This window comes from Molossus molossus, unplaced genomic scaffold (assembly GCF_014108415.1).
Source record: "Molossus molossus isolate mMolMol1 unplaced genomic scaffold, mMolMol1.p scaffold_m16_p_12, whole genome shotgun sequence".
NCBI lineage: Eukaryota > Metazoa > Chordata > Mammalia > Chiroptera > Molossidae > Molossus > Molossus molossus.
In genome coordinates this window covers 79,516,364-79,536,181 of record NW_023425347.1, presented here as the reverse complement: position 1 = coordinate 79,536,181, position 19,818 = coordinate 79,516,364, and the positions used below count along the sequence as shown (strand labels likewise).

At 40.5% G+C, this 19,818-nt stretch overlaps 1 protein-coding gene across 8 annotated transcripts in view; it reads right to left on the bottom strand.

The window, feature by feature from the left end:
• Positions 1–19,818, bottom strand: part of KIAA0319L (KIAA0319 like) — a 104,608-nt gene that overhangs the window by 61,488 nt on the left and 23,302 nt on the right. For 5 of the 8 annotated variants that reach the window (XM_036255184.1, XM_036255185.1, XM_036255182.1 and 2 more), the window contains one exon: positions 7,675–8,192. In XM_036255184.1, the coding sequence (XP_036111077.1) occupies positions 7,675–8,192 (518 nt within the window). Of the gene's footprint in view, positions 1–7,674; positions 8,193–8,596; positions 8,634–8,992; positions 9,145–14,072; positions 14,130–19,818 lie in introns of those variants that run through there. The other 3 variants (XM_036255188.1, XM_036255187.1, XM_036255189.1) reach the window with 3 other exon arrangements.

Below are 19,818 nucleotides of genomic sequence, written 5' to 3'. Positions count from 1 at the left end.
AGATGGTCAAACTGAATAAAAAGCAACACCTGGCTATCTGCAGCCTGTAAGAAATCTACTTAAAACATAAAGACATAGCCTTGGCCGGTTTGGCTCAGCGGTGGAGTGTTGGCCCTCATACCAATGAGTTGCAGGTTTGATTCCAGCCAAAGGCATGTACCTTGGTTGCGGTTCATCTCCGGCTCTGGTTGGAGTCCTGCGGGAGGCAGCCAGTTGATGTATCCCTCTCACATCGATGTTTCTCTCTCTCCCTCCCATTCTATCTGAAGATAAAGACAAAAATATCCTCGGGTGAGGATTAAAAAATAAATGTAAAAAACCCATATAAAGACACAATTAGATTAAAGGTAAAAGGATGGAAGGAAAGAAAAATATATATTATCCTAATACTAACCAAAAGAAAGCCTGAGTGGCTATATTAATATCAGAGAAAACAGATTTTGGAACAAACTATATTATCACAGGTAACAAGGATAATTTTATAATGATAAAGGATCAATTCATTGAGCAGACATAATAATCCTAAATATGTACACATCTAATAATAGGGCTTCAAAGCACATGAAGCAAAAGCTGATCTAACAGTAAGAAAAAACAGATATATCTACAAGTACAGTGTGATATTTCATTACCTCTTTAAATAACTGATAGAAATGAACGTAAAATAATCAAGGACATAGAAGATCTGAACAACACTAGCCAATCTGACCTAACTGACATTTATAGAACACTCACCCAACGATAATAGCAGGATACATATTTTTTCCAAGTGCACATGGAACATTTAACAAGACAGATCATATTCTGAGCCATAAAACAGGTCTCAATAAATTTAAAAGGATTCAACTCATACAATGTTCACTGGCTAAAATGGCATTAAATTATTAATAAAAAATACAACAATATCGAGAAAATTCCCACAAATGTTTAAAATCTACATAATATACTTCTAATCTACTCAAGGGTCAAAGGAGTAGTAAAAAAATTTTTTTTAGCATTTGAACTCAATGAAACTGTAAAGAAAATATCAAATTTGTAGGATATGGCTAAAGCAATATTTAGAGGGAAATTTATAGCATTAAAATGACTACGTTAGTAAAAAAGCAAATCTCAAATCAATGATCTCAGATTACAACTTAAGAAACTAGAAGAGCAAATAAAATCCAAATTAAGTAGAAGAAATGAAATAATAAAAATTAGAGCATAAATCTATAAAATAGGCCCTGGCCGGTTTGGCTCAGCGGTTAGAGCGTCGGCCTGCGGTCCGGAGAGACCCAGGTTCGGTTCCCGCTAGGGGCACGTACTTTGGTTGCAGTTTGTCCCCGGCCCTGGTTGGTCGTGCAGGTGGCAGCCACTCGATGTGTCCCTTTCACATCGATGTGTCTCTCTCTCTCTCTCTTCCTCTCTCTCCCTCCCACTCTATCTGTATAAAAAATGGAAAAATGTCCTCGGGTAAGGATTAAAAAAAAAAAAAATCTATAAAATAGGAAACAGAAAAGCAATAGAGAAAAATGAATGGAATCAAAGATTGTCTTTGAGAAAAATCTAGCGAGTCTGATCAGGAGGAAAGCAAGGAAGAAAGGGAAAACACAAATTATTAATATCAGGAGTAAGAGAGGTAAGAATATTAAAGGGCAATAAAGGAATACTATGAACAAATTTATGCCAATAAATCTGACTACTGGGATAAAATGCATAAATTCTGTGAAAGACACAATCTGTCAAAACTCACTCAAAAAGAGCTTTTATAGCCCTGGCCAGTTTGGCTCAGCAGTTACAGCCTCGGCCCATAGACCAAGAGTCTCAGGTTCGATTCCCCGGTCCTGGAGAGTATTATGCTAAGTGAAATAAGCCAATCAGAGAAAGACAAATACCACATGATCTCACTTATTTGTGGAATATAATGAACAAAATAAGCTGATGAACAAAACAGACCCAGGGACAGAAGTAGGGTTCAGACTGACAAACCTCAAAAGAAGGGGTAGGGGGAGGGAAGAGAGAAACCAAAGAACTTATATGCATATATGCATAACCAATGGACATAGACAACAATGCTGGGGGCGGGGTTGGGATCAGGAGGAGGGTGTCAATGGGAGGGAAAAGGAGAAACATCTGTAACAAAAACTAATTAATTTTTTTAAAAATCATGCACTAAAAAAAAAGCAAAACTGGCAGCAATTAATTGCCAGTGGCTGAAATGCTTGCACTGCAAACATTCCAGTACCCAATCGACAAGCCTTCATGCTCCTCCTGCTAACAATTCAAAGGTTCGTGGCATAGAGCAGATGTAGCAATTAAACCAAGCAGCACCAGCTTCTCCTTTTAGTTGAAAAGGGGGAATAAATTGGTGATATTTCTTTCCATTTTTGGAATTGAGAAAGTTCCACTGCTCTTGGATATAATATATGTGTATTTCCAAAGGAATAAAAAATGCTACTGACAACACATGGCCTCTGCAGCTCTGCAAGCATTTCAGGCAAGACAAGAGCAATTTATGATACTATTTCTTCCCACTTTGGATGCCAAGTTGCTTGACCTACCTTAGTGAAAACAGTACAAACTAGAAATTAGTACTGCTAGCCAATCATCCAATTAGAAGGAGATCTGCTGTGTATACATTTCTCTTTCTTTACCTAGTGCATTAAACAGAAGTTTGAACTCTTCGAAAGAACTACCTACCAGTTAGCTATTCTGAACGTACAAGGTGATCCTACCATCGTTCCAAAGCCATCCATGGCCTTCCTAGGCATAGCATATAGGGTCAAACATAACTTATCCAGACATGAAGACTTCACTTTGCCCCATTTGTTAGCAATGCTTGAAGTTCTCAACATGTAATGTCAAACTATATAATGCCTCTATGCACAAAGGCTTACTCCCACTTTTGGGGCTCGTAATTGAAGTTCAATATTTCTCCCCCAACATCCACCCATTCTCTATGTTAGACCATAAAACTTGAGATCCTGTTCACTAGCAGCAATTTATTACCACTGCCCACTGCTGTTGATCAAGAAGGAAAAGAACTCTCCAGCCAACACAGGATCTTCCTTCCAGCACACCTGAAGTCTATGAGGCCCGAGTTTGAATTTTCACCATCTTCCAGATTATCATCAAGACTAAATCTACAATATTTCTCATTTTACTGGTAGACTTCTAATTTTATTGATCACAATTATCCTGTAATGTGCTGCCTGTGTTTATCTCTCCTAACTCTGTGTTCAGTGACTTCATGTTGGTAGCTTGAAATTGGTTATGGTGGTAGTATTTACACTATGAAATTGGCAAAGTCTACAACTCAGGGCTTGTTTTTGTTTTCCTGGAAAAAACCCAGTTGTTAAACATTTACCACACTATACTGTTATCTCTATAGTAATCTATATTTCCTCTCTTGTGAAACCCAATCTCCTTTTCTTTCTCCCCAAAATTCCATTGAATTGTCTTGGAATTTCTACTCCATGATCAATAAGTCACTTATATGCTCAGTCATTTCATGTTTTATTCCCTATACCTCCTGCAGGACAGGCTACGTAATTTGCAGGATCTGGTACAAAATGAAAATGCAGGATCCTTTGTTCCAAAAGTATTAAGAATTTCAAGACAATAACAGTAGAACATTATACCCAAAACAGGGTCTTTCTAAGTGTGGAGACTTGTACAACCACACAGGTCACATGCACGTAAACTAGTCCCTGTTCTTAACTGTAAGTCTCCCCCTGCCCCTGAGGATATTGTTTCCATGTATGATGTCTACTTATTCTCCCATAGTTTAGGATTGAAGGTGGGCTGCTATTTCATTTGTTCCCTTTCCCAATGCTCTTTGCAAACCATTACTCTTCTATCTTCTTTGTTAAAACTTCTCCTTTGCCACCTTGCTGCACTATACTTCAACTCTCATCATAGCCATCATCTCCTAACTTACTAGTTACTCCTCCTACTTTACTGATAGCATTCACATCTGACTTTCAAAATTCTTCTTCACCCCAAGTCCTTGCCTACTTAAGAAAACAGACTCTGGATAGAATCAGACTGCCTGGGTTCAAGTCTTGATACTACCACATACTAGCTATGTTGCCTTGGCCATATTTCTTAACCTTTCTTTTCCTGAGCTTCCTCGTTTATAAAATAGAGATGGTAATAGTACCTCACAGGATTTGTTGTAGGGATTAAAAGAGTTAATACACGTACAGGGTTCAGAATTTAGCTGACACATAGTAAGTGCTCGCTCAGTAAACATTAGCTATCGCTGTTATCATCATCATCGTTAAAGAATATCTCAATGCCTACATGGATAACTCATTTAACATGTTCTCTGAGCTCCCTGTCATCAAACATTTCTTCTCCACTCTATCCCAGCAACCCTTTTCCACAGCTACACCCTAGATCCTGTAATCACCAGAACTTCTCTACCTCCTAAATGTTAACTTCAAATATCCCTGACTACTACACCTCATATCCTCACAGGACACATTTACCTACGCCCCACATGTCTGCTTCCTATCAGCAAAACCTCTGAATATCATATCTCTGTCAGCTCCTCCTATTTTTTTTTGGGGGGGGGTACGTGCCCCTAGTGGGAATGAAACCTGGGACTCTGGTCTGCAGGCCGACACTCCAACCGCTGAGCCAAACCGGCCAGGGGAGCCCCTCCTATCTTTGTCTCTTTTCCTTTCTTCTTACACTCTCTCTTTCACCCACTCTCTTGATAACAACCTCAATTTCCATACCCCAATTTCCTTTTACACAAGATTGGCAAAGTTTCAATCTTTGATGAATCAAACTACCAGCCTTTTCTTGACAGGGCTGCTAAGAGCTACTGAGGAAAATCATACAGCTATAAAGATCAGTACCATTCTTGTAAATTCATGGTCTCTATCTTCAATGCTGCCCAGCAAATCTTTCTATTTCCTTACCTACTCGGCCATCTCCTACCCTTCCACAATGCCTATTTCAGACCTTTACCACTCTCTATAAACCTCTCATTTTCCTGTCTCTGCCCACCTATCCCCACCTGCTACCTTTGCTTTTGCTCTCAGTAACTCAGACATGAAGACAGATATTTCTATCCTACTTCAGAAAAAACAGAAACAAGATTGAAACCACCACAATGCCTTCTCCCAAACCGCAAAATCCACCTTAGCTGCACTAATATCCACCCATTTCTTCCTTCCTATCACAATGAAGGAGATGTCTCTCCTCCTGCTTAAAGCTAACCTTGTGCTCCGTTCTCTGGATTCTAACCCACCTTTCCTAGAAGGCAAGAGTTCTCGAAATATGATCCTCAGACCAGTAACATCAGCATTCTCCAGGAACTTGTTACAAATGCAAATTCTCAGGCCTCGCTCTAAATCACAGACTTTCGAGTTGGGACCCAGCAATGTTTAACAAGCCCCCAGGTGATTCTGATTCACCTTAAAGTTTGAGAACCATAGCTCTGAGGGACTGTGTGTTGTTTATCCCTTTCCTGTATCTTGAACCTCCTTTAATGCAATAGTTCCCTTGCCTGACGAGCCTCCTATTTGACTGTTCCATGTACATTCTTGCCCTTTTCCAGTCTATACACCACGCAGCAACATATTTGATCATGTCATTCCCTGCTGAAATAAAGACTAATATTTTAAGAAGGCCTCAGGCTCAGCACACCCAGCAAGCCTCTTCTTTCATCACTAGCTCTCTTGCTCTGTTTGGCAAACAAGACCAGAGTCTTTCAACTTCTTGATCTTGCCACCTGAAAACTTTGAAATTGTTATCCCCTTTTCCTGAAATACTCGGCCTGTTTCTTCCTCTAACTCCTACTTCCAGTCTCAGATTAAACTTTCCTTCCTTAGGGTTGCCTAAACTTACCCTTAGTCTCAATTAGGTCCCTATTAAATGCTCTTACAGAACTCTGTACCTATCCTCTCACAACTGCATCAAACTTATAATTATTTAATTATTATAACTGCAATGTCTGTTTTCCTTGCTAGAGTGTAAGCTCTATTATAGGGCAGAAATCATGTTTATCTTTTTAATATTCCTAGTGACCAGCTTAGTACAGTACCTTGTACTAGTAAATGTGTAATAAATATTTGCTGACTGACTAAGCCTTTGCACACACTGTGCCTCTGTCCAGAATTATTTTTTACTACCTTTAACCCCTTAGTGAAATCCTACTCATCCTTTTTCTATAAAAGTCTTCCCTGCACATACACACCACCTGGCTGCTCAAGTGGCTCACTTCCTCTTTTGGGATCCTATTGTATTATGCACATAACTCTACTAATGCAATAATTATAGACTACTGTAAATAACTATCTTCATGTCTGAGTCTCCACTAGACTGTAAACTCCCTGAGGGCACAGATCATGTCTTATTTATGTACGTATTTTTTTTTTTTTTTTTTTTATCCTCACCCGAGGACATTTTTCCATCTTTTGTACAGACAGAGTGGGAGGGAGAGAGAGGAAGAGAGAGAGAGAGAAACATCGATGTGAAAGGGACACATCAAGTGGCTGCCACCCACACGACCAACCAGGGCCGGGGACAAACTGCAACCGAGGTACATGCCCTTAGCGGGAACCGAACCCGGGTCTCTCCGGACCGCAGGCGGACGCTCTAACCGCCGAGCCAAACCAGCCAGGGCTATGTACGTATCTTTAGTGCTTAGAAAAGTACCTGACATTGATAATAGGTGTCTACGAATGTTTATGGGCATATTAAGCCCAAGACTATATCTCTAATAATGCACTGGAAGATTTTTTTCTTAATATTAAATCTGGATTCCAATTTTAGGTTTGCTATTCATTAGCTGCATGACAAAACTATTTAACCTCTTTAGGCCTCAGTTTTCTCACTAGTAAAGCAGGGCTAATAACATGTACTTGGAAATATTGCTATGAAAATTCAACAAAATGACATAGTAAAACAATTAGCACACACAGTGCCTCGCATGCAGTACTGCTTCCCCACTCTGGCTTCAACTTGATAGAGACAACTAGGACAAAACAAATACAAAAATAAGTCACAGTAATCAAGGGAGACTGAGCATAGAGTGAGTCATTCCTTTTAATCATTTGCCCAGGAAGATCAACAATGAAGAAACATAATAAGCAGAATAAACTCTACTGGTGGTATCTCCTTTGGCATACAAAGCTTGTAAGAATTCACCACAGAGACCGTTTGGCTAATTGCCACATCCAGCTTCCTAGCCCAGCAGGTCAGGTCTTCATCTGCGGTACCAGCCATGGTTACTTCAGACTGGAATAGGAACTACCTCATAAGGAATATGTTTACAGGCAGGAGATGGGGGAGGAGGAGGAAGAGGAGAACTTGACTGCAACCACATCAATCAAGTGCTTTGCAATCTGGCAGAAATCAACGCAGAATCCAGAATCGTTGGTGGAGACTAACACCCACACAGTGGCACTTACCTGTAGCCAAGAACCAGCTTAGACTAGATAATGAGCAGCTTTCTGTTTTTACCAAAACAATGGTCAGAGTTGCATGAAATGAAAATCTCTAAGGTCAAATTACCCTTGTTCTGCAGGGAAGCACCCATGAAGATGACACTAAACAGTTTTATACACCCACGCCTCCGCCTGGGAACACTGGCCACAGGCAGCAGCTTCATTGCCCGTGTGTGCCTAATGTAAAAGCAGATTTAACAGATTCTCTCCTCCTTATTCATAATGTGCTTACCTCTTCAGAGCCATTGGTATTCAGTTCCTTGGAGTCATTCACTTCAGTATGCTGTGTCAGTATAGGTATAACATCTTCACTGGGACTTCCTCTCTTCTGAAGCTTCCTGATTAAGCTCTGCTGGTCATTAGAAAATACAGCAGGTCTGAGAGGAGCTCTGGGAAGGCTCTGCCTCTTCTGAGATGCCCTGCTCCAACCTAGGCCCAGAATATGAGGTGCATCACCCTCAGGTAGAAAGCCCAAATCATCTGCAGCTTGGAATTTTTTAAAAAACACCAGCACAGAATTGGAAGAGTCTGTCCTAAAAGTCCGGCAGCTCTGGGGCCTGCTGCAGTCTGCCTTAATGCACATCCCTTCTAACCACCAAAGGGCATGGCAGGCAGAGTCCTGGCAGCAGGCAGCCCAACATGACTGAAGAGAGGGGGTTCCTTCAAGAAGCTGGAGGTGATTTTCTCCCCCAGATCTCAGGCCAACTCCAAATTGTGTCTTCACCTGCTCGCACCTGCTCTCACTGGCATCTAAAAACAAAGAATGAAAATATTTAAAGATGAAATAAAAACAGAGACTACTACTCTGTAAAGAACCCTGAATACCAACATTTAAGGCTATTTTGAAGACTGGTTTTTAAGAAGGTGAGAAAGCTGTCTAGTAAGAAAAACAGAAGCTGCAAAAGAGAGTGTTTTTGGCTCAGGGTATTTTTGCTTGTAGAATACTGCTCCACATTTATTGCTGGTTCCTCTCTCAACAAGTCCCTTCCACATAGACCTTTAACACAGAACATCATCCAGTTTATGAAACAGAAAAAACACACAAAACCAATCAAAAGAGCTATTCTGGCCCTGGCCAGTGCTGTTCAGTGATTAAAGTGTCAGCCCTAGGCACCAAAGAGTTGCAGGTTTGACTTCCAGTCAAGGGCACACACCTGGGTTGCAGGTTTGATTCCAGCCTGGTCAGGGTGTGTGTGGGAGGCAACCAATCAATGTGTCTCCCTCACATTGATGTTCTTCTCTCTCTGCTACTTTTCCTCCCTCCCTCCCTCCCTCCATCTCCCTCCCTCCCTCCCCTCTGTCTCCTTCCCTCCCTCCCTCCCTCCCTTCCATTCTCTCTAAAAAAAAAAACCAATGCTCCTTCTCTATCTGAAGATAAATAGAAAAATATCCTCGGGTGAGGATTAAAAATAAAAATAAAAATTATTTTAAAAATCAGTGGAAAAATATCCTCATGTCAGAATTAACAACAACAACAACAAAAGAGCTATTCTGGTAGCAGTGTATATAGGGAAGGGGGGCAGAATCCCACTATTTGATCTCTCACTCACCTCCAAGGCATTTCTCAGGAACAGTGTGAGGACTATGGAACCAGAAGAGCAGGTAGCTCAATAAGCTCTAACATTTCCCCCACTGAACTGGCAGCAACACAAACTGAGAATACTTGACATTTTGCAGGTTACAGGTTTACCATGCTCTAACCAACTGTTTGCCAGAGTCAGGTGGTTTTGCATATTATGTTATCAGCCAGATCAGCAGTCATGAGAGGGAGTCTGCTATAATAAACTTAATGACAAGCCATGTCATGATAGGAAAAACAGTAACATAACTGTGGTTAACCTAGATAACATGGTCTAAAATTCTGGCTAACATTGCTTATGGAGAAACTTTTGGGCTGCTGGCATGTCTCCTTAAATTTTGTGCCCTACATACCTCTCTCTTCACCCTAGCCCTGGCCCAGTGGTTATAACATAAAGTATATTTTAGAATTACATACAGAAAATATGCAGAAGAATCAAAGTATTAAAGAGATGGATAATCATGCCTACATGTACAAATAGCTGAAAAAGGGCTGACTAGCTAAAGAAATAACCTGTTAATCATCCAAAGCCAACCTGACTCCCAGGAAATACCTACTAAATGTCCATCAGTCTAAATGTGGACACTAGTCACTGAGAGATAAGAGGAAAATAAAGGCAGGCTCTGGATCACTGGGTTGAACAATTGCTAGCATAGCCAACCTGCCATTGTTCTTTACAAGAAAGAGAGATACACTGGCACCAACCTAACACCAGACAAGATGATTTAGAAGGCCATAAAAAGAACTTCCTTAAGGAAAAATGAAGAAATAGCAACTATGAAAAAACTAATTTACCAAGAGCTTACAAAATACCCCTCATTTCCTAATCCATCTTCCCATACCGTAACCGATGGTATGAATCTTGGTAAAGCTTTCTGAGGGTACAGACTTTGTTGAAATCAATAAATTGTTCAGTAACTATTATGTTACCTTTATATCAACTTTCCATTATTCTTCGCAGAATAATGCTCTCATATTTAACAGTGAATAGGTCCACATAGATGAAAATACTTGTACTTTTCTGTAAGCCACTATTTTATTTCATTTTTTTAAATGTACTGTGACACCCCCCACCCCTCTAGTTCTGCCCTTAAAGGAAAAATTACCATTGGACTTGCACTCCCATCATGAGTAGCTAGAAAACCAGACAAAATATATGAAACAATTGTTTTTAGATACTGAACAACAGATAGTCCAGGACTGTGATCTCTAAGAAAAAGAAAACAAACAAGGGGTGCCCTATGACCACCTTGGCTTTCCATATAGAAGCAAGCTCCAAACAGTGGCACAGGGAAGGGATAAAGCAAAACAAGGAGGTCTTGCTGAGGAAAGAGAGTTCAGGGTGATTGTGACATAGAATTTTGGAGCAAACAACCAGAAAGGAGAAAGTTCCACAGAGAAAGAGCTCGGACATCTAGATAATGGTCCCCTTCAGTCTTTGACTGAATACTAATTTATGCCAAATATAAGTTGAAACTACATGAGGGGAATTAGAAAATATTTTGAACTGAATGAAAATTAAAACAAAACATATCGCCCTGGCCAGTTTGACTCAGGAGTTAGAGCATCAGCCTGTGGTCCAAAGAAACCCGGATTTGGTTCCTGCTAAGGGCATGTACCTCAGTTACAGTTTGTCCCTGGCCCTGGTTGGGGTCATGTGGCTGGCAGCCACTTGATGGGTCTCTCTCACATCGATGTTTCTCTCTCTCTCTTCCTCCCTCTCTCCCTCCCACTCTATCTGCAGATGAATGCAAAAATGTCCTCAGGTGAGGATAAAAAAAAAAAAATCAAAATTTGTGGGATATAGTTAAAGCAATGTTTAGAGGGACATCTATAGGTTTAGATGCCTATTTTAGAAAAGAAGAAAAGTCTTAAATCAATGACCTAGAGACAAACAGGGAGAATGCCATATGACAACAGAGGTAGAGACTGGAGTGAATCTCCAAACCATGGAATGACAAGGATTGATAGTGACCACCAGAAGCTAGGGAGAGTCAAGGAATTATTCTACCTAGAGCCTCAGAAGACCAACGCTGACACTACTTTGATTTTGGACTTCCTGCCTCCAGAACTATTTATGTAAGATTCTCTGCCCTTGCCCTGGCTGGTTTGGCTCAGCAGTTAGAGCGTGGGCCCTCAAACCAAAGGTTCTCCGGTTCAATTCCAGTCAAGGGCATGTACCTGGGTTGTAGGTTCGATCCCCAGTCCTGTTTGGGGTCACACTGGAGGCTATTCAATGGACACATATAGGGATGTGATGCTGGAAAACTAGGAAAATCTAGTGTCTGTAGGATTCTCTCTTCCAAATCACAATAAATTTTCCAACTGGAGCAAGGGGCACAACCCTGGATGAAGGTGCGAGAAGTTCTGTCAGATATCTATGCTGTCCAGGAGTACTGGTTTGAAACAAAGACATCAGCCTTAAAGCAAAATATTCCTGAAGGATCTGCTCTGGAAGAGCAAACAGAAAGTGTTACGACTGATATTGGTCTAGATTGGGAGGACAGAAGCTCTACAGAGGAGGAACATTACAATGTGGGAAAGTCTTCAAATCTAATTCCTCCTTTATTGGCTGTAAGAGAAATCATACTGGTGAGAAATAAATGTAAAGAATGTGGGATAGCCTATATGAGTAGCTCATTTCTATTAAATCATCATAAATTTCACATAAGCAACTTATACATGTATTGAATATGGGAAGTTCCTCAAGAAGCACTCAACAATTATTAATCATCGCATAATTTACTTTGGAGAGAAACCCCACGCAATGAATGGACAAAAGCTTTCAGAAAGAACTGTATCCTTTTAAGTTATCAGAGAACTCATACCAGTCAGAAACTCCACAAATGTAAAGACTGTGAGAAAGCCTTTGATCAGAAGGTAGCCCTTACTCATTATGAGAGAATACATACTGAAGAAAAGCCTTTTAAATGTATGAATTTGGGAAAGCTTTCAGGGATAATTCAGCTGTGCTGGAACATCAGAAAACCCATACTGCTGAGAAATCTTATTAGTATAATGTATGTGGAAAAGCTAACTTTAGGAAGAGCTCGACTTTTTTTTTCTTTTCAATTTTAAGATAGCATGGGTTTAATCAGTCTTTCAGTGTTAAATTACCTCAAAATTTTTGTTGTGTGTGTGTGTGCTTTTTTTGTTTGTTTGTTTGTTTTTTAATTAAAGCTAGTTGGCCTCTAGTGGTACTGAAAATGTAAGAAAAGGATTTTGTAAATTTTGAGAAATGGGCTAAGAATGTAGCACTAGGGTACAACAGCTCAGATCTCAAGATTCTGATACAGCACCTGAGGGAAAAAAGATGTTGACTAATAGACACAAGTAGAAAGAGGCAGGAATGATTCAAAATACCACAACCTGTACACCTAAAAGAATACAGATGGGCAGGTTGGAGAGGTTGGAGGCAAAAGTTCTTTCATCAGGCACCTTAGAAAGAGCTCAACTCTTTTTTTTTTTAAATCCTCACATGAGGATATTTTTCCATTTATCATCAGACAGAGTGGGAGGGAGGGAGAGAGACACAGAGAGAAACATCGATGTGATACAGCCACAACAACCTGCTGCCTTCCGCTTGACCCAACCAGGGCTGTGGACGAACCACAATCGAGGTACGTGCCCTTGACCAGAATCGAGCCGGCAATTCATTAGTCCTCGGGCCGACGCTCTAACAGCTGAGCCAAACCAGCCAGGGTGGAAAAGCTCAACTCTTAATAGGCACTAAAGAATGCATATAGGAGAGAAACCCTATCACTATAGTAAATGTGGAAAATCTTTTAAGTATACATTCTTTACTGTACATCAGAAAACTCATAGTGGAAATAAACCTTGTTGGTGTAATGACCGTGGGAAAGCCTTCACGAGGAGCTCAATTCTTTTTGGACATCAGAGAATTCATACTGGACAAAAACCCTATCACTGTAAGAAATGTGGGAAAGCCTTCAGGTACAACTTAAGCTTTGTTGAACATCAGAGAATCTATACTATAGAAAAACCTTATGAATGTAACTAACATGTGAAGACTTCACCCCACAGTTTGGCCCTTAAACAGCATAAGAAATTCATAACAAAGAAAAGGCTATCCATTATAGTTAGTGTGATAAAACATAGAGAAGTAGTTTATTCCTTCTGAGCATCAAAGAGGACACATTCAAAATTACACATTTATCAAAAATATTCTACCCTGGCAGGTGTGGCTCAGTTGGTTGCCTCCTGCACGCCCCCTACTGGGGATCAAGCCTGCAACCTGAGCACGTGCCTTGACTGGGAATCAAACCAGTGATTTCTTGGTGCATGAGTCAACTCTCAACCACTGAGCCACACTGGCTGGGCCAAAAAAAATCTTTAAATTATTTCCTGCTTAAAGAAAAACAAAATCCCGTGGCCCTGGCTGGTATGCCTCAGCAGTTAGAGCATCGGCCCACTGACCAAAGAGTCACGATTCTATTAATTATCATGTTATTTTCCATACCACCAACTGCATGCCTACTTTTTTTGTTGCTGTTAATCCTCATCCAGGGATATTTTTTCCACTGATTTTTAGAGAGAATAAAAGGGAGAGAGGGAGTGGAAGAGAGAGGGAGGAAGGGAGGGAGAGAGAGAGAGAGAGAGAAACATTGATGTGAGAGAGACAGAGTTGCGACTCTGGTCAAGAGCACATATCTCAGTTGCAGTTCTGTCCCTGGCCCTGGTTGGGGTCATGTGGGAGGCAACCAATAGATGTGTCTCTCTCACATCAATGTTTCTCTCTCCCTCTCTCTCTCCTTCCCTTCTACTCTCTTTTCCTCCATTCCTCCCTCACTCTTCCTATCCCTCTCTCCATTCCACTCTCTCTAAAAATCAGTGGAAAAAATATCCCTGGATGAGGATTAACAGCAACAAAAAAAGTAGGTTTACAGTTGTTGGTATGAAAAATAACACGATAATTAATAAATATAATACAAGAATAAACTCTGTTTTATGTACTCATAAACATCCCCACCATATCTTGTTAAGTTAAAAAAGCAAGTTGCAGAAAAGCTATATATTATTATCTTACTTACATTTTTTAAATGGAGCTTTTTTGTTTGTACATACATATTATATGCATTCAAAAAGATCTGGAAAAATAAAAACCAAACTTTAACAGCAAAAATAAAACATCAATGATATATGCTTTCATCATAAAAGTTAGAAAAGGAAGAGGAAATTATACCTAAAATACACACAGAAAGGAAAAGATAGAGGTAGGAATAACCAATGAAACAGAAAGCAAACAAAAAACAACAGAGAAAACCAATATCTGGTTGTTTGAAAGATCAACTAAACTGATGAAGCTCTAGTCAGACTGATGACAGAAAAAAAGATGAGCCAAGCCCTGGATGGTTTGGCTAAGTGGTTAGAGCATCAACCCTTGGACCAAAGAGTTGCGGGTTCGATTCTGGTCCAGGGCACATACCTTGGTTGCAGTTCTGTCCCCAGCCCTGGTCAGGGTTGTTCAGGAGGCAACCAATCGATGTGTCTCTCACATCGATGTTTCTCTCTCTCTCCCTCCCACTCTGTCTGAAGATAAATGGAAAAATATCCTCAGGTGAGGATTTAAAAAGAGAGAGAGAGAGAGAGCGAGCGAGAGAGAGGAGTCACAAATTCACAGTATCAGGAATGAAAAAAGGGATATCACTACTGATCAGTAAACCAGGGGCAGCAAACTATGGCCCACAGGCCAACTCCAGATGCTGCCTACTACTATAAATAAAGTTGTATTGGAACAGCATTATACTAATTTATTTATGTACTGTCTATGGCTGCTTTTGCTCTAAGATGGTAGAGTTAAGTAGACCTAACAGAGTTATCCTAACACTGGCAAAGCCTAAAATATTTACTATCTGGCCCTTTAAGAGAGTTTGCCAACCCCTGTTCTAAAAGATTGTACTTTTGTTTGACTTACTATTTACTACTGAGTAGAGCCTCAATTTACATGTTAACTTATAAAAGATTGATATGTTGCAGATTTTGATTTTTATAGAGATGCAAAGTATTTCTTTCTGGTTTAAAAGATAACTTCTAAGGTTTAATTAATAAGGCACCCTTATTTCCCACCTAGGTATTATCTTTATCTGTTTATTCATTCATCCAGTCAACAAATATTACTGAACATCTGTTTCATACCAGGCATTGCTTTGATGGAACTCATAACTTGGAAGAGGGAGATAGAGATTAAACAGACATAATAATAAATGTTGGACTGCAAACTAATGTAAGTGCTCTGAAGAAAAGAAATTCAGGCTGTATAGGTAAAGGTAGCTAAATTTGGAATGTACTAAACAGATATTTTGTCACATATAATATCAAAGATATTCACTGTATGTTGTTTGAAACAAAAAATATATATAGGGAATAACTTATACATCCATCAACAGTGAACTGTTAAATAAATTAAGGAAGATCCACACAGTTACTGGAATGAGGAAGTCTACTCCATATAGTCCTGATATGAATGATATCCAGGACACTCTATAATGAAAAGGAAAGGTGCAGCACAGTGCTACATACAATTTGTGTTGGGGGAAAAAAAGAATACAATGTTTATGTATACTGTGCATAGACTATTTTTGGAAGAATAGTCAAGAAATTGGCATGGCTATCTTTATGATGGGAAACTAGGAAGCTGGGAGACTAAAGTGAAACGTTTGTCCACTAAGTATCCTTTTATACCTCTGAATTTGTACAATGTATTGTGTTTAAAAATAAACTTTAAAAATTTAAATAAGCAAGATTTTCGAGGGTTTTCCGGGTTCTTAGAATGAACACCAAAAGCCTTAACATAACCTAAAGTGATCCCTTATGATCCGGACCCAGCCTACTTTTCTGGCTCCATCTTGTATGATGCTTTCCCTCCTTCACTATGTTCCAAACCACCAGCCTTCTTTCATGCCTTAACTGGACCATGCTCCCTCCCCTAACTAGGCTCTGCATATGCTGTCTTCTCTATGTGGAACTGTTTTGATCCCTCTTTTACTCAGTTAACGCCTCATTATGAGATCTCAGTTCAGCCATCATTTCCTCAGAGAAACCTTCATGCTAAGTCAGGTCTCTATATACATTCGGTGGGCCCTGTTGCCCCTTTCCTTCCAAGCAATTATAACACTTATAAAGTTACATTTTTTTTGTATGATACTGGCTCAACGTCTCCCCCTGCCCCATACTGTAAGCTCCAGGATGATAGGACTATGTCTGTTTTCACTCCCCTCTCACCACTGTGTCTCCAGTTCTAGCATAGGACCTGGCACATGACTCTGTAAGTGCTCAAAAAATCTTTTTGAATGAAGGCACAAATAAATGCATGTATGCATATGCACGCAGTACTAAAAGAATGAACAGACACTCCTATTTATTCTTGCAACCGCCTTGCTGTTCAGCAACCAGGACACCAAAGCGAGTGCAAAAAATGTCTTCTAGAGAGCAGAGGCATTTTTTGTTGTGTTAATCCTCACCTGAGGATATTTTTTCCATTGATTTTTACAGAGAGAGGGAGGGAGGGGGAGAAGGAAGGAGGCAGGGGGAGAGAGATATGTGAGAGAGACACATTGATTGGTTGCCTCCCACACGTGCCCCAACCAGGGCCGGGGATCAAACCTGCAACCCAGGTACGTGCCCTTGACCAAGAATCAAACCTGTGACCCTTTGGTGCCTGGGCCGACACTCTAACCACTAGCCAGGGCGAGAAGGAGAACATTTTTAAAAAATATGTAGCCAAAGGTGGTGATCCAAACCAGCTGTGTCCTGGCCGGTTTGGTTCAGCGGTTAGAGCGTCGGCCTGCGGTCCTGAGAGACCAGGGTTCGGTTCCTGCTGAGGGCATGTACCTCGGTTGCGGTTTGTCCCCGGCCCTGGTCGGCTGTGCGGGTGGCAGCCGCTCGATGTGTTCCTTTCACATCGATGTTTCTCTCTCTCTCTCTGTTCCTCTCTCTCCCTCCCACTCTACCTGAACAAAAAATGGAAAAATGTCCTCGGGTGAGGATAAAAAAAAAAAACAAAAAAAAAACCACCCAGCTGTGAAGGCAAAGCTGATGCTACTGATTCAGAACTAATTTCCTGGTTTGCAGAAAGGTCCAAGCACCCCAGAGGACCTCTTTAAGGAAATGGACAAGAATGAAGATAGAGAAGTTAGTTTCAAAGCATTCCAGAGGTTACTGAATAAAAATATCCCAGTGAGATTAAAAGCAAAATATATTATTCTGCTCACAAAGAGAAGGGTACCTGGGAAGAGGCCATATTCTACATAGAGTCCCCAATGTCTCTGTTTAATTCTTTCCAATTATAATGATCTGGCAGTGATATCCAATTATTGCTAATAAAGAAATTCTTAGACATGCAACAACAACAACAACAAAAATGAACAAACAATCAGAAAACCAAGCGGCCAGGTATCACATAGATCATCCTGAAGACATCCAGACTGATGACAAGACTTTAAAAAGAGATAAGACCCATTTGCCACAATAAATGGGGGAGGGGGGGCGAATGATGCTTGGTAGATGAGTAATGATTAGTGGTAGGAAGTGGTATAAACCCCAAAGAACAGGAGGTTTTACATGAAAATGGAGGAGTAATGTTCAAGAAGTGACAGTGAGGAGTGATAAGGACTCAGATCCACCTCCAAACTCAGAGGTACATGGAATATGGGAGAATGGGCAACCACTGCCTGCAGGCTAGAGGGAAAACAGGGTCTTTCTCCTAGAAGAAGCCAGGTCTCAGAACATTCCCCTTCTCTCCTGTTTTAACTACCAAGTCTGAGTATAAAGGGGATTTAGTAACTCGTTAGAGTTCTGTCACAGTGAAAAGTTGGAAGGAAGAGGTGATAAGTGCAAGTGAGCTGAAAAGCACAAAGTTATACAGGAATGTCAAATCAGACTCACACAAATCATAATGGCTAAGGACTTTAGAGAGAAAAGAAGATGAAAAAAAATATAAGAGCCCTGGCTGGTTTGGCTCAGCGGTTAGAGCGTCGGCCTGCGGTCCTGAGAGACCCGGGTTCGGTTCCCGCTAAGGGCGCGTACCTCGGTTGCAGTTTGTCCCCGGCCCTGGTCAGTTGTGCGGGTGGCAGCCACTCGATGTGTTCCTTTCACATCGATGTTTCTCTCTCTCTCTCTGTTCCTCTCTCTCCCTCCCACTCTACCTGAACAAAAAAATTGGGAAAATGTCCTCGGGTGAGGATTAAAAAAAAAAAAAGAAACTGATGACATGACTGCTACCTCTCCATCTTTGGTATAAAATGGTGAAATTTTTGAGGCAAATCATAGGGGATGTCTTAACAATGGAATTTGGGAGGAACAGACTGAGAATCAGGCCTTCTTCTGCTTCACGGCTCCCTAAAGAATGTCACATAAGCTATACAAACATCTGGTAGTATAAAAGAGAAATGTTTCATAACCCAAACACTCCCTGCTTTATGAGGTGATCTGGAAGCCTCAGTTAGAGATCTCATCCAATACTCTGGCTGGAAAGAACACATTCAGTGAGGGAAAGAAAACCTGAGGGTTCATACAGGATGTTACAGATTCCCTACTCCACTTGTACCTCCTGACTGCTGCATTGTTAAAATTATTACTAAAGTTTAGTTAAGGTAAGATATCTAATTCATCTTATCTGACAATTTGATCCTTTGTTTTAGCTCAAGGGAATAGAGCCTGAGAGAGGACAAATGGTCAGAAGTACTTAGCGACCAAGAGTAAAAGAAATGTGAGGTCTGGGGAGGTTAGCTGGCTACCGTGTTGCTAAGAAAATTAATCCCAAAAGTTCCCAATAAGGGAAGGAGGTATTATGATCTCCTGGCTTCACATGTTTAGTAAGTGGGATTTTATTAATTATTATTTAATGTTGCTCCATTATGTGTTCAACAATAAAAATATGAGGGAAAGTTATTTTTCATCCATTCAGTGGATCATAATTCTTCCTTTTAGATAGTCAAGATGTTTAACCACCTTAAATAGTTAAAAGAAACAGGTTCTAGTTTCAGCTCTAGGTTCATTATTTACTAGTAATTTAACTTTTGAAATATAATTTAACCTCTCCAAGATTCAATTTCCATTGCTTTCATTGTTGTTTTTCTTGAGAAAAAGAGTTCACCAGAGGAGGAAGAAGGGAATCATTAGTAGAGTCAATATTGGATTCTAGATGTAACTTGGACAAAAGGTAAGATGAAAATAAGCTCTAATTTTAGATCAGTTCCTCTCCCGGCCCATGCCACCATAGCCTGGCTCTGTTCCCAGGGCCTAAGCAAAAGCAATATTAAATCCTTATTTTAAAAAAGGGGGAGAGGTTGGCCCAGCCAGTGTGGTTCAGTTGGTTGAGCATCATCCTATGCACCAGGAAGTGGACAGTCTGATTCCCCGTCAAGGCACATGCCCCGGGTTTCAGGCTCGATACCCACTAGGAGGCAGCTGATCGATGTTTCTGTCTCATCAATGTTTCTCTCTCTCTGAAATCAATAAAACACACACACACATATACATTTTTTTTTAAGGGCTGGATTACAGTTGGTGGAACCTTAAACTAAAAACCCTTTGGAAAGTCTGGAACTCACTATTGGTAGGAGCATTTAGAAAGCTTACCAGGTTGAGAACAGAGGGCAGAGCCAATCCTTTTCTTTTTAAAACTATGGCAAAGCAGAAACTATAGGACTCCCATAAGAATTACCTGGAGGATTCTCCAAACAGAAGGCCCTGGGACTAGCAATGCTTACTTATTACCACCTCTCAAAAGACAGAATTCTAATAAATCTGGCACAAAATCTAGACCAGGTTTCATAA